Source organism: Perissodus microlepis, chromosome 23 (genome assembly GCF_051167445.1).
Source record: "Perissodus microlepis isolate ML-2025 ecotype Zambia chromosome 23, ASM5116744v1, whole genome shotgun sequence".
Classification (NCBI taxonomy): Eukaryota; Metazoa; Chordata; class Actinopteri; order Cichliformes; family Cichlidae; genus Perissodus; species Perissodus microlepis.
In genome coordinates, this window is record NC_140482.1 from 19,723,403 (window position 1) to 19,738,552 (window position 15,150).

Below are 15,150 nucleotides of genomic sequence, written 5' to 3' on the forward strand. Positions count from 1 at the left end.
TGCATTAATATGATTTTTTTTCCTTAGGGAAAACAAAGAAAGTTGAACTGACGTTATTGTAGTGATGACATATAACTGTGACTTTTTAACTTTTGTTGTAATTACCCTCTAAAGAATTTGATTAAAACTTTTACCACCAGGTAAAGTGGGTGTTATGAGACATTCTCTGGTATCTACTTTGAGCACTCAAAGTGCTTTTTTGCTATAAGCTTCACCCACAAACACATTCATACAAGTGTGTCTTATACCTAAACATTTTTTACTTTAAAAAATGTTGTTAAAAAGTGTTTACTGTTTTCCTTTGATTCTTACCCCCTTTTTCCCAATAAGCTTTGTCTTTTGCCAGGCTGCCATTTCAACTCAGAACGTGTTGTTCATGAATTACCTTGTTAAACAAAGGTTACACTTAATATCTCCTCACCAAAATGAACACAACTTGGACGTGAATTCTAAGTGGTTGTTTCTTCACATCCTGTTGTTAATTTTAGCGATTAAAAAAAAAAGATTTATACTGTTTTTAATTGCAGTCATTTAAGTGTTTTTAAACTTATTTCTGAGATATGTCATATAAAATGTAAAAAGCTCGCAAACATGCATTCTTTCATTCAGCTTCCCTTCCAAATAATGACAAAGAAAACCTCCTTAAGACAACATAATGACATATTTGTTCCAAAACATATGAATAAATAAACTGCAACAAGTGATTACCTCACATTTATTCTTTATGGATGAAGAGCAAACACTACAGGGAAAGCAGGTCTAATCCTGGGTCGTTGTTTTTTTGGTACGTAAGATTTGAATATTCAGGCTATTCAGGAAGGGCAAATAAAGCTTGAGTTGTGCAGCATGATTAGACAAAGACTTGTCAGTTTAATGTCTCAAGAAAAAGACACACGGTAAACATGATATCTTGTCACTGTAAACAGAGGATTGTAGAGTGGAAACTAGGGTCTAAGAATATTATACAACAATGCAAATGTCAAGGTGCTTGCCAACTTTGAAAGGTTTATAGGTAGTAGTTTTAATTTCACAGAACTGAAGGAGCAACAAAAGGCTTTACTGTGCTACAAACAAAGCTTTTGTCAGATTATTGTCTAAAACCTACAGGAATGTGCAGCTCAGTTTGTTTGAAACAAACTTAGACTTGATCTCATTGATTAATTTAGCTTTAAAACTCCTCCCCCTCTTCCTCTCCTTCATCGCCAATGCTGTCAGTTCCCACCTCCTCATAATCCTTCTCCAGGGCAGCCATGTCCTCTCTTGCTTCTGAGAACTCTCCTTCCTCCATTCCCTCTCCCACATACCAGTGGACGAAGGCCCTCTTGGCGTACATCAGATCGAACTTGTGGTCGAGTCGAGCCCAGGCCTCTGCGATGGCGGTGGTGTTGCTCAGCATGCACACGGCTCTCTGCACCTTGGCCAGGTCTCCTCCAGGAACCACAGTGGGGGGCTGGTAGTTGATGCCCACCTTGAAACCTGTAGGACACCAGTCCACAAACTGAATGGTGCGTTTCGTCTTGATGGTGGCGATAGCGGCATTCACATCTTTGGGTACCACATCGCCACGGTACAGAAGGCAGCAGGCCATGTACTTCCCATGGCGAGGGTCACACTTCACCATCTGATTGGCTGGCTCGAAGCAGGCATTGGTGATCTCAGCTACAGAGAGCTGCTCGTGATAGGCCTTCTCTGCTGAGATAACGGGGGCATAGGTGGCTAGAGGGAAGTGGATGCGAGGGTAGGGCACCAGGTTGGTCTGGAACTCTGTCAGGTCCACGTTCAAGGCTCCGTCAAAGCGAAGGGAGGCGGTGATGGAGGAGACAATCTGACCAATCAGCCTGTTGAGGTTGGTGTAGGTGGGACGCTCGATGTCCAAGTTCCTGCGGCAGATGTCATAGATGGCTTCGTTGTCCACCATGAAGGCACAGTCAGAGTGCTCCAGGGTGGTGTGGGTGGTCAGGATGGAGTTGTAGGGCTCCACCACGGCTGTGGACACTTGAGGAGCTGGATAGATGGCGAATTCTAGCTTTGACTTCTTGCCGTAGTCAACTGAGAGACGCTCCATCAGCAGGGAGGTGAAACCCGAGCCAGTTCCTCCTCCAAAGGAGTGGAAGATGAGGAAACCCTGCAGCCCTGTGCACTGGTCAGCCTGGAGGTAAAAAATAAATCTTTTCATTGTTACTAGTTACACTGGAAATTTTAACTCATGACATTACAAGCGATAAACTCACCAGTTTACGAATTCTGTCAAGAACCAGGTCAATGATCTCCTTCCCGATGGTGTAGTGACCTCGGGCGTAGTTGTTGGCTGCATCTTCTTTTCCAGTGATGAGCTGCTCGGGGTGGAAGAGCTGGCGGTAGGTTCCTGTACGGACTTCATCTGTATTTGGAAGACATTGAAAGTATACTCAAAGATTAGGAATGGTGGTTTGGTTTGACACTTAATTTATCACTCTCTAGTTATTCCTGCATTCTTACCAATGACAGTTGGTTCCAGGTCCACAAAGACAGCCCTGGGAACATGTTTTCCAGCTCCGGTTTCACTGAAGAAGGTGTTGAAGGAGTCATCTCCTCCTCCAATGGTCTTGTCACTGGGCATCTGACCATCCGGCTGGATGCCGTGCTCCAGGCAGTACAGCTCCCAGCATGCATTGCCTATCTGGGCACCGGCTTGGCCAACATGGACAGAGATACACTCACGCTGTAAGAACAAGCGGTTCAAATGTCAAACAAAGATCTGAAGTAAAAGCTACATTTTAATGTCTTTGTCACAGATTTTCTGTCAAGCTTTAATACACTAATCAGAGGAGATTATTCAACAGAAAACAACCCCAATGGCAGACAGAAATTCTGTTGTATTTTGTAGCATCAAAAAGGGACTTTTTATTGGTAACTTAAAGAACACAAAGGTCTGTACTACAATGGCAGGAAAAACATCTCAAATGAACTGACAAAGGCATATGCACAGACTATATATCAGAGTTATTATAGATGTACAAATTTATCACTACGTACTGTTATTTATTTATTTTTTCATCTTTTTTTGTTTTCAATTCACTTTGTTTGCAGTTAGTTTTTAGAATGGCTTGCTCATTTCAGTTTAGTCTTTATTGTTTTAAAAATTTTTGTTTCAGTGTTTTAGTTTTTTCACAAATTAACTGGGGCATTTATTGTAGTGGGGATTTAAGAAGTTTAGAAAGCGTATTAAAATAAACCACTCTCATACCATCATGAATACTGTCATGTAGACATGCCAGTTTCGGTGCTTGATATGTTGACACATTTGACCAAATTTGAAACTAAAGAAGAAAACTAAAGACATTTCCTATACATTTGGATTTAATTTTAGTTACTTGGTTAGTAAAAAATATCATTTGAATCAGTTTTGGTTTCAGAATAGTTTTGTTTTTTTTTAACTTATTTTTATTGGCTAAAAGGAAGAGGTGAATTTAATCAGAAAGGAATGGGAAACAAAGAAAACCACACCAGAATATAACCTTCAAAATAAAACAGGAAGTAAACTGAAGGGGGGTCTAAACTTAGTAAGATGCAGAAAAATACAGGAGGCACTTGGAAAGAAAAAATACTCCAAGAAAGAGATAAACTAATAAATACAAAAAAAAAAATCACAGTCCATTTTATACACCCAATGTCCCTGTGAGATGTTTTTTTTCTCTCAGAAATCATATGAAGCTGTTCAACAGAGGAACTTAAACAGAAAATGAAAGGTTTCTCACCATAATTTTGGAGCTTTAAGGAGTCCCTTGTTCACTTGAGAGGAGTGGCTGGGGATATTGTGTGTGAAATGCGAGTGCAGTAAGCTGCTTTATAGCCAAGCATCACCAAGCAACAGCCTGCAATGTTGTGGTAACTGGAGGAGCTGAAGAAGCAAACACCAGCTCCTTCAATAACAAATGAGGGTGCAGAACATAAAAAAGAAAACCCACTGTACAAACAGAAGGTACTAAAGCTGTTGTTATACACACAAGTAACCAACAGTGAAATATTTGGCCCATAACTGTGTCACCTCACCTAATTTTTCATGTTAGATTTAAGGTAAATCTGCTGTTCTGTCTGTGCAGTCAGTACCTTGTGATTCAGATCTGAATGAAAATTTTAAATATGATGGAAACATTTATCTGTGGATGGCTCTAACTCATAACTCTTTAATTAAAAAAAAGTTTCTGTGTCAAGCATTACTTCTTTAATGAAATACTGCTCAAATTAGAAGTTTGGTCATGTTGAAGTGACACATTGGCAGCCTGGGTTTTCTAATCTTGCAGATGAATGATAACGGATACCTCCCCAGAGTGAATGAATAGGCTTTTGTTACAGCTCACCGTTGCATCACCACTTTAGTCAAGATTCATTTGCAATGCAAAGGCAGCATATTCCCCAAGGAAAACATTGCAACACGCTTTCCTCAAAGCCAGCTGACATTTGAGATCACCGTTTTTTTTCCAGCAGGTCTCAGTTCAGAGCTTTCAGCTATGTACACAGGAGAAAGAAAAGGGGAGTATGGTGGTAGTATTGAGAAAACTGGATAAATGCAATACCTGAGGCTGGAGATTAACAAAGGATTATGTTTTCCTAAGGAATTTTCCTCAAAAGATTAATTTCTTAAAAACAACCAGGTCACCAGTGACCTGTTTGTGGTAGGGGTAGTTTCTTTTACCCAGATAGAAATCATTTATCAGTAGGCCAGAATATGTAAGATCTAAAAAGTAATATCTTTTAGTTTCTGAAACTAGAATGTCTTCCTCCCATCACCCACAGCTTGTTCTGAAGGAACAATCTAAAGTATCATGAGGCGACTGTGATTTGGTGCTATATAAATAAGATGAATTAAATAAAACTATACAGTGTAACCCTACACCTAAGAGGGTTGTTGGTGAACTGGAGGAAGTTAACAGGTTAGGTTTAAGAAGAACTTCCCCAGTTTCTAAATGGATATAGATTGATTAAAGTGCTTTAGGAAGTTTATAACCCAAAATGAATTTCAGAACCAATCCTCTAAAGTACAGATTTACTGTCTACTGATGCCTTTTCAGAAACCTGTTTTCCTTAGAAGATGTTTTTTGTGTAAACCTTGTGTGCTATTACCCGTGTAATCTATTGTTGGGAACTGTTAAATCTTTCACCTGTGCATCTGCTGGTAACCCTAGAGCTGTAACCACAAACTATCACCTAAGGTTTCCAAGAACATGCTCACACTTGGTTTCCCTAGTTACTGTTCTCTCAGGCCTTGTTTGCTTTCAGGTGTCAGCTGACAACAACAGACAAGTCATTATAGTTCAACAGCAAACATGCACATTGCTGGAGGAGACACATATAGTGGGAGAAACTGAAATGCACAGACAGACAAATGCTTTGCACTCTTGGTTTATTTTTGCACACACACGCACACATATATATAAAAAACCAATATGGCATTGCTCACTGCTGAAATACAATAATGATATCATTATGCAAAACTAAAACGTATTACTCCTCCCCCTCTCCCTCATCGCCGATGCTGTCGGTTCCCACCTCCTCATAATCCTTCTCCAGGGCAGCCATGTCCTCTCTGGCCTCTGAGAACTCTCCTTCCTCCATTCCCTCTCCCACATACCAGTGGACGAAGGCCCTCTTGGCGTACATCAGATCGAACTTGTGGTCGAGTCGAGCCCAGGCCTCTGCGATGGCGGTGGTGTTGCTCAGCATGCACACGGCTCTCTGCACCTTGGCCAGGTCTCCTCCAGGAACCACAGTGGGGGGCTGGTAGTTGATGCCCACCTTGAAACCTGTAGGACACCAGTCCACAAACTGAATGGTGCGTTTTGTCTTGATGGTGGCGATGGCGGCGTTCACTTCTTTAGGAACCACGTCACCACGGTACAGAAGGCAGCAGGCCATGTACTTTCCATGGCGAGGGTCACACTTCACCATCTGATTGGCCGGTTCAAAACAGGCATTTGTAATTTCAGCTACAGAGAGCTGCTCGTGATAGGCCTTCTCTGCTGAGATAACAGGGGCATAGGTGGCCAGAGGGAAGTGGATGCGAGGGTAGGGCACCAGGTTGGTCTGGAACTCTGTCAGGTCCACGTTCAAGGCTCCATCGAAGCGAAGGGAGGCGGTGATGGAGGAGACGATCTGACCAATCAACCTGTTGAGGTTGGTGTAGGTGGGACGCTCGATGTCCAAGTTCCTGCGGCAGATGTCATAGATGGCTTCGTTGTCCACCATGAAGGCACAGTCAGAGTGCTCCAGGGTGGTGTGGGTGGTCAGGATGGAGTTGTAGGGCTCCACCACAGCTGTGGACACTTGAGGAGCTGGGTAAACTGCAAACTCCAACTTTGACTTCTTGCCGTAGTCAACGGAGAGACGCTCCATGAGCAGAGAGGTGAAACCGGAGCCGGTTCCTCCTCCAAAGGAGTGAAAGATGAGGAAACCCTGCAGCCCTGTGCACTGGTCAGCCTGCAGGGGAACAAAACAGCACTATTTTCTCCATACATAACTACACTCTAAACTAATACATGTAGATAAACTCACCAGTTTACGAATTCTGTCAAGAACCAGGTCAATGATCTCTTTGCCGATGGTGTAGTGACCTCGGGCGTAGTTGTTGGCTGCATCTTCTTTTCCAGTGATGAGCTGCTCGGGATGGAAGAGCTGGCGGTAGGTTCCTGTACGGACTTCATCTGTATTCACGAAAAATAACTGTATATGAGTATATGAGAAAACCTTTCAAATCCTTTACGTATAAATATATTTAAATTTATATTACCAATGACAGTTGGTTCCAGGTCCACAAAGACAGCCCTGGGAACATGTTTTCCAGCTCCGGTTTCACTGAAGAAGGTGTTGAAGGAGTCGTCTCCTCCCCCGATTGTCTTGTCACTGGGCGTCTGACCATCCGGCTGGATGCCGTGCTCCAGGCAGTACAGCTCCCAGCATGCGTTTCCCATCTGGACACCTGCCTGGCCAACATGAACAGAGAGGCACTCCCGCTGCAAGACCAGGCCACATTAACATTAGAAAAGGCTTTGTGGAATCTAATAGGCAACACTATCACACCTTTAAAAGTGGACATTACAGAGTCTATTAGACACTGCAGAAACTTACCATGGTTCTAAATTCCTGCTGCTGACTGCGAGGATCTGCAGGCGAAATCTGCTCTCTCTCAAGATCTCTCTGGTACTTATAGTATCTCCAAACTCTATAGTAACGGGTCTTGTTGTTCACAAATGGGGGTTAACTGAGTTTACCAGAGGGCAAAATCATTGTCCCGACACGCTCGGTCACACATCCATGACCATTTTTCCTGTGGAAAGATAATGTATAACCCTGAGCCCATACATCAGGCACACAAAACTCATTTAACTCACAAGCACCTAAGGAAAAAGCACAGAGTGGTTAATAAACTCAACGCTATGAGGGGGGCTCAAAGCTCCATGTGAGAGCGTCAAAGGAATTCTACATTCCCCAAATATTTGTAAACAGAATATTTTTAACAGCCCCCCTCACAGCCTGTTTGTACAAGTTACGGCACTTCAGCAAATTGAGCTTATAGGATCAATGTTATTTACTGAAACTGATAAGATGAGAAACTATAAAGGAGCAGGTCTGTTCTTTAATGTAAGCAACGTAAGTAATTTTAACAAGAAATTTAACAACTTATGGGCTTCAGTGATAATGTATAAAAGAGCTTTTTATAAGCTTTATCCAGTTACATATGTGAAATGTAGCCTAATTATTTTTAGGATTTGACTTTGGCTATTTCATTTAAGCCCTTTTTTCTGACTACATTTAAATGTTTGCATATTTGCATTTTGTCATGAAGTACCATAAGACCACAAAGAGCCAGGGACTAAATTAGAAAACCACAGAAAAGGGAACATAAACAGCCAGGGAGACAAGCCTACAGTGTATACCCACTGGCCACTTTATTAGGTACACCTGAGGTACTACTAGAACCTGGTTGGAGCCCATTTTGCCTTTAGAACTACCTTAATTTTTATTGCATAGATTAAACAAGGTGCTGGAAACATTCCTCAGAGATTATCCATATTAACATGACAGTGTCCCACACAGTTCAGGTTACACACATGCATCACAGCATGTAACCCCAGTGGCCTAATGGATAAGGCACTAGCCTACTAAGCCAAGATTGTGGGTTTAAGTCTCATATGGGGGGATTTCCAGCAGTTGAAGTGGGCCCTCAACCCAGAGCGCAATGAATTGCAGCCATCCTCATTTGGCCCGTGGTCTTTACACTGGTTAACTGTGTTGCTACAATTCCATAATGGGAATCTCCCCTGTTACCATAACCCAAATGTGCTCTATTGGATTAGCATTATGTTTACAGGCTGTGATCAGCTGACCTGTGCTGCTGCTGCTGCCTGAGGAATTCAACAAGATCTAAGCATGGAGACAAAGTCAGAGAGGCAAGGACTGGACATATGCAGAGGACGGATAGTCGATATAATGGACAAAGGTGATGAAGATGGAGTTGCAAGAGAGAGAAGAAAAGAGGAAGTAAAGTAAAAAGTAAAGTAAAAACTTCACTTCAATAGCACCTTTCAAGATATTGGTCACAAAGTGCTGATCAGAAGCAAGAAAAAACATTACACATCAGTACACTGAAAAAGTTACTTAAAAGCAGTTGTAAAAAGAAGTTTTTAGTTGCTTTTTAAAAAGCTCAACAGAGTCTGCAGACTTCAAACTAAAGGTGAGAGAGTTCCAGAGTCCTGGTGGTACTATTGAGAAGGCTCTGTCACCTTTAGTTTTCAGGACCTTAGGGACCCCCTAGAGTTCTTTTTCTTTAATATATGCCAGTGCTTGACCATTTAGAGCCCTATAAGTGAGAACCAAGATCTTGAAATGTTTTCTGGAAGCCACTGGAGCTGGACGAGTAGTGCTGTGACATTAGAAAATCTCTTTGATTTGGCCAGAATTCTGGAAGCAGTGTTCTGTACAGTCTGCAGATGGTCCAATGATGCTTTAGGAAGGTGAATAATGAGCTACAGTAATCCAATCTCGAAGAAACAAAAGCATGAATAACAGTTTCAAGTTTTGTTTGTGAGATAATACTACTTAACTTAGCAACATTTCATAAGTGATAAAAACATGAATAAACCAGATACAGTAATGACCATCTAAAGTAAAACCAGAGTCAAAATTTGATGGAAGGTTTAGCATGAGATGCTAATCCAGCTTTTTGCACTGTCTAAGCACTTGTGTAAGACACGCAGTTGTGATACCTCATGAGGCTTAAAAAAGAAACATATAACTGAATCATTCCAGTAGCAGTGATATGAGATATCTTTAAAAGTGCTTAAAATGTTCTGTAGAGGGAGCACATAAATCGGAAATAATATGCATAATAATAATAAGCAGCCACATCAGAAAGATATGATGTAAAGGATTGTAAGGCAGTGGTCTTGGGAATATTTGTGATTGGGGTGGTCTGCTCATCTCCACTCCAGAGTCTGGACTCTGGAGTGTGTGTACGGTGTTCATTTCTGTGTGTGTCTGTGTTGGGCGAGAGCTGAGTGTTTGTGTATGTGTACGTGAGGATGGGAATAAATGTTTGTGTCTGTGTGTGTCTGTGTCAGGTCGGGTCTTAGATTCCACTCCTCTCTCCCCCTAGGTATGGGGGTTTATCTACCCCCCACCATACTCCCTGCCAGTGGCTGGTGCCCCACCCGCTGGTACATTGGTGGTTCTCTGTGTCCAGGGCTGAGTGCTTGGGTGTGCACTGGCTCACTCCTGGTGACTGCTTGGCAGGGCCTGTGCAATATCTCAGTCTGCCCCCCCGGCTCTGTCTGTCTTTTCTTTCCAGTCCCCCGGTCCTCTGAGTTCTGATTGTAAATACTTAAAATAAAATACAAATAAATAAATAAATAAATAATCCTGATTAAAAAAACTTCTAAATATGACAATCAAGTGGTCCAGTATAGCAAAAGAACACTTAGGAAAATAAATATTAGACAATAATTCTGTTTGCTACAGCACTGTAAAGGACAGGCAAAGAAACCCCAAACATGAATAAATAAATAAATAAATAAATAAATAAATAAATAAATAAATAAATAAATATTTGGGATTGGCTGTCCAATGGGGAGAGGCCAAGGTTTAGCCTCAGCACTCCCTGATTTGTTCTCTTCATAGTCCTTCCTCATGGCAAAGACAAAGATTTAATTTCAGTGTGAGCTCATCTGAGATTGTCAGAAAGAATCAACAGGAAGAACATTTTAATGACCTTTTACAGATTAACTGAACATGAACATTTGCCAGTGCTCAGACACCTGGTTAAACTTAGGTCTAACCCTGAACTAGGTTTTTTTGGCACAAAAAAAGCAAGTCAGAGTAGATTCAATCAATTCTGAGTATTTTCAGTATTACTTATCATCCTGGTGCACTTTATCATAAGTCAGAGTCCATCACTGTAATCATGTTTTATAGTGGAAACCAGTGCTATTTTGATGTTAGCACGTTTCCCCGTGTCAGACTTTACACAGTGCTCTGTCGGTGTCTGAATAATGAACTGTTTCTTTGCCTGTGTTGTCTTTGGGGAGTTGGACAAACCCAAGTACTGCATCGAGCTGTTGTCTCACACAGTCTGCCTGGTGAGAGTTTGGAGGGGCATGGTGGTTGGCTACACCAATAGCCTGCAGGGCTTCAAGCTGAAGGTGAGCTCCACCCCTATGTGTGAAGAGTAAACTTTGCAGAGGACAAATCTCAAAAATCTTTTATATAATCAGATTTTTATAACTGAGAACATCAGACACAACAGAATGCTTGTACAGTGTTTGTATTAGATGTTCTGAGTAGAAACTTTAGATGACCATTTTTGCCATTCCTGCCTGCCATCAAAGTCTACTTTAATATGCTGGAGTCCAGCCTTGCCAAGATGCTCAAGATGAGCACCATGGTTCAGGGTCTGGGTCTTCAAAATGACCCTGAATGTCCAGACCATCAGGATCACTTACACTAAGTAACGGTCATTCTGTTGATGAAGAATCAAACTGTAGTGATAAAATATTGTGGATTAACTTCTGATCTGTGAAAGTTTTAATTGCTCTTTAGTTTTTAATTTTGGTTTTAATTATATATCCAAAAGCAGCATAAAGAGTAATGTTTTCTTTTATTTTTATTGAACAGACACTGCTGAGATAAAGCAGCAAAGATGCAGTTCTTATGCTTCAGCAGAGCTATCAGACCCTTCAGGTGTCCAAAAGACACACAAAAAACTGACCCTCAGACCTTCCCTGACCGTTGTTCTTTCACTCTGTTTTTAAACATGTTTCCAGTGTGTCTTGTTTCGCAACATGTCTACCTGAACCTGCTAAAAGTAGTAATAATTAACCGTGCCCAGATGTAACTATTAGCTTTCAAGGACATCCAAACAAGCGTTTATGGAACCCCTCTGTGTCAACATCCGAGTGTTACAACAGAAGGGAGAACACCATCAGGTGTATACAAATATTTAGGCATAATAATAAATTCAACTTATATCAAAAACACAAAAAGGTTATGAATAGAGTAAAATTATTTAGCTTGGCAGTATTATTAACAATTTCACTAATGAGGACTCAGATCTCAGTGCTTTGATTCTCTGTCCTAGGTTCATCTGATCAGCAGATGAATAGAAAGCGTGTGTGTGTGTGTGTGCTTGTGTGTATGTGTGTGTGTGTGTTCCTGTGTTTGTGTTTATGTTGGGGGGGGCATCTCATTTGCATTATAATTGTAAAATTCTACCTAATACAGCTAATTATAGTGAGGAAACATGATTCGGCTTGCAGATATTTTTTACTCCTGAATAAAATATCTACATCTGCCCAAAAATTTTCACATAAAATTTTGGGCAGTCTTTAATTATCAGGTAGCAAAACCTGAAATAATAAACCCACAGAATGAGGAACTTCTTTCTGCAAATCTTTAAAACCTATTTTTGGGTAATCAAATATAATCTGAAGTAGCTTCTTTTTTTTTTTAACTCATTGCGTATTTTGGGTACTGTGCTAATGTGCTTTAAATTGGAGATTATGTATCGGAATTTCAGGAGCAGGACCACGCCTCCAAACACGCTCCTTCCGGCTGTCATCTATAAAGGTTCCCCTAGTTCTGCAAGCTGATCATTCTTGTTTACGTGCCCCACCTCCCCTCCCTCCTTCTTCTCCAGTCTTCAACTTCTTCACTTCTATTTAGTACATGGGGATCTGCCCGGCCCGGGAGCCGCTGCCAGTCCCCTTCGAGGCCTTCCCCAAACCGCAGCTCAATTCATGTCAAAGCATTCACCTTTACCTACTAAAACACTGTCAAACTTAAAATGAGGACGTGGGCCCAGCTAGTGACGTATGAGTTTTTATAACTGATTTTAATATTTGATGTTTAATATGTAATGGGGATGTTTTCTTTTGTTCGGTACCTCTCTCAAACTCAAAAAGCAGAGAAGAGCATCCCGGTATCAAACACTCTTATCCTTAAATGATTCTTAGATGCTTAGATGATTCTCAGTGTTCACTTTTTCTTTATTGTCGATAAATATTTTCAGTTTGCAGTGACTGCAGTAGGAAGTTAGCTTGTGTGGCTAAATCTGTCATATTTACATAAAGAACTTAAGTGCTGTTGTTAATTAATATGTTCTACTCCTTTTGAACTTAATACAATAAAAATAAAGAATATATAATGTATTTTATAATAAAAGAAAAAAAGAATTTACAATCTTAAAATGAATCTGATAAAAAATTTGCTTAAAAGACTGATAGACTCATCAGAACATAAGAAATGTGTGTGAGACTGCAAACTTTGTATCAATCCGATACAGAGTAAATACAGGGCCTGTATTGCCGACACCATTACTGATACTAATACTTTTAGCTTACATATTTACCTTTTGAAGTTCTTTACCACGGCTAAAGCCATAGAGTTAGATTTAGTCTCTTGTTTGGATTGCAGAGACCTGGACCCTAATAAAGACTCAGATTTGTAAATACTGGGATTACTTGCGTAACCAAGTGATGCAACACAAGCACAAACAGACTCAAGAGTTTCATCATCAACATTTGAATAATCAAAACTCCAGAATGTGTTTGTTTTCAGCTGCTGACACATTCAAACTGCAGGCTATAAATGCTGTGAGAGTAACAGCAGAAACTCAGTATCTGGATCAAAGCTGAAGGTCTAAAGATGAGACGCATCCTCGTTTTACTGGGTGAGGAAATCCCAACAGCGATTTAGCCGTTTACATGTTAAACCTGTTAGAGGTCAATATTTCTGAATGTTTCGGTGGTTTTATGCATTCAATTTGTTCCTACCAACAACATATAACGTATAAAAATTCACTGCGAATGACACGAGAGCAGACGAAAAAATGAACTTAAAACACAACTTTCGTCAGTAAAAACATAAACTTACATTTGGGCTTGTGTCTGTTTACCTGAATGCACATTTAATTAACATATTTATAAACTGTTTAAGTAAAACTTTAATCAGTCAGCTAATAAAATTGTTTTTAGATGACCAAATTTAGTTTATTGATAAGATTTATAATAAAACGTTAAGGCTGCATCTATGAAAGTCTGAGTATTTCTGTGTATCTCCAGCTGTGGTGTGGATGTGTGATGCTGTTAAGTTCGGTCAGCTCTGCAGTGACAATGTATGCAACACCCAGAGGACATCAGACAGCTGGGGAGAGGGACACTACGGAGCCTCGCGGTAAGCTGTGAACACATTTTTGTTTTTAATGTAAGGCTGGATGATGTGAAGCAGCTGCTCACAGTTGGATGTCTGCTGGATTTCAGGGGTGGGAGACTTCACAAAGGTGTGGACATCGAGTGCAGTGACGGCTCAGATGTCTTAGCCCCGTTTGATGTGACAATCAAAGGGAGCCTGATTGTCTATAATGACCCCAATAAGAAAGCTATCGACGAGGGCATCAACCTCTCAGGAGAAGGTCAGTCCACCGCCCATCTTGTTACTGATTGTGTTATTGATCCTGGTTTTGATTTAATGACTGAGTGGTTGTGTTTGTGTCCTGCAGGTCTTTGTTTCAAACTTTTCTATGTGAAGCCAATCAAAACCTCAGGAACGGTGGATAAGGGTGAGAAGATTGGCACAATGCTGCCCATGCAGAGCGTTTACCAAGGGATCACCTCGCACATCCACGTCCAGATGTGTAACAGAAGTGAAGACCCCACAGAGTATTTCTCTGACTTATGTCAGACTCGTGTCCCTTCTGAAGAAACTGAATTAATACCAGGACGATTCTGGTGGTTTGATCTGCCACACTATTACGTCTAAGAAAGAAGCTTTTACTTATTCTTTTCTTAACTGTGTCTGTTTTATATAAAATGGCTTGCACAGCTTTAACCCTTTTGAAAATGGAGCATTTATTCAGCCTTTTGACAATTAAAAAAATTGAAATATTAATTTGCTTTTGACTTTAGAGCTTTTATTGTCATTGTGCTGTTTCTTGCACAGCTAAATTGGGTAGCTGGAACACAAAGGTGAAAAATCAAGGAAAACAATATACAATGAGGAAAATAAGCAATATACATATATATATATATATGTATACACATATGTGAGTAAATTATATACATGGTGTATGCGTAGAAACATTGAAACAGAAACATTGTGGGGCTGGAGTCCAAGTTTACCACCTTGGCTATAAGAAGGCCTGGGATGATGGTATTGAAGGCCGAGCTGAAGTCAACGAAGAGCATCCTTACTGATGTTTCAGGATTCTCCAGGTGATGCAGAGCAGAGTGGAGGGCGGTGGAAACTGCATCCTCAGTGGACCTGTTTGCCTTATAGGCAAACTGGTGGGGGTCGAAGCTGGGTGGGAGGCAGTCCTTTATGTGCTTTAGGACCAGCTTCTCGAAGCACTTTGCAACCACTGGAGTCAGAGTGATGAGTCTGTAGTCGCTGAGGCTACTGATGGTGGTGGACTTGGGGACTGGGACTATTGTTGCTGATTTCAGGCAGTGAGGGACAGTGGCATGTGACAGGGAGAGGTTGAATAATGGTGAACACAGGAGCCAGCTGGACAGCCCAGTCTTTGAGCATTCTCCCAGATATTCCGTCAGGGCCAGCAGCTTTCCTCTGATTTACTGCTCTTTACACATTGCGAACCTGGTGTTCTTGGAGACTAAAGGTGTGAGG

At 41.0% G+C, this 15,150-nt stretch overlaps 3 protein-coding genes across 3 annotated transcripts; 1 reads left to right on the forward strand and 2 right to left on the reverse strand.

Annotated features, from left to right (window-relative positions):
- Positions 1-701: 701 nt before the first annotated feature.
- Positions 702-3,808, reverse strand: LOC146361232 (tubulin alpha-1A chain-like). Its single transcript, XM_084922692.1, has 4 exons — positions 3,738-3,808; positions 2,479-2,701; positions 2,232-2,380; positions 702-2,149 (listed from the first exon to the last, which is right to left on the reverse strand). Exons 1-4 carry the CDS (start codon positions 3,738-3,740, stop codon positions 1,169-1,171), a joined length of 1,356 nt encoding a protein of 451 aa, XP_084778818.1. The 5' UTR covers positions 3,741-3,808; the 3' UTR covers positions 702-1,168.
- Positions 3,809-5,484: 1,676 nt separating this feature from the next.
- LOC146361233 (tubulin alpha-1A chain-like) lies at positions 5,485-7,971 on the reverse strand. Its single transcript, XM_084921466.1, has 6 exons — positions 7,918-7,971; positions 7,368-7,373; positions 7,105-7,212; positions 6,767-7,007; positions 6,532-6,680; positions 5,485-6,456 (listed from the first exon to the last, which is right to left on the reverse strand). The coding sequence occupies exons 1-6, from the start codon at positions 7,969-7,971 to the stop codon at positions 5,485-5,487; spliced, it is 1,530 nt and encodes a 509-aa protein (XP_084777592.1).
- A 5,187-nt stretch (positions 7,972-13,158) lies between these two features.
- LOC146361234 (leukocyte cell-derived chemotaxin-2-like) lies at positions 13,159-14,420 on the forward strand. Its single transcript, XM_084921588.1, has 4 exons — positions 13,159-13,198; positions 13,590-13,701; positions 13,788-13,939; positions 14,027-14,420. Exons 1-4 carry the CDS (start codon positions 13,174-13,176, stop codon positions 14,284-14,286), a joined length of 549 nt encoding a protein of 182 aa, XP_084777714.1. The 5' UTR covers positions 13,159-13,173; the 3' UTR covers positions 14,287-14,420.
- The last annotated feature ends 730 nt before the right edge of the window (positions 14,421-15,150 follow it).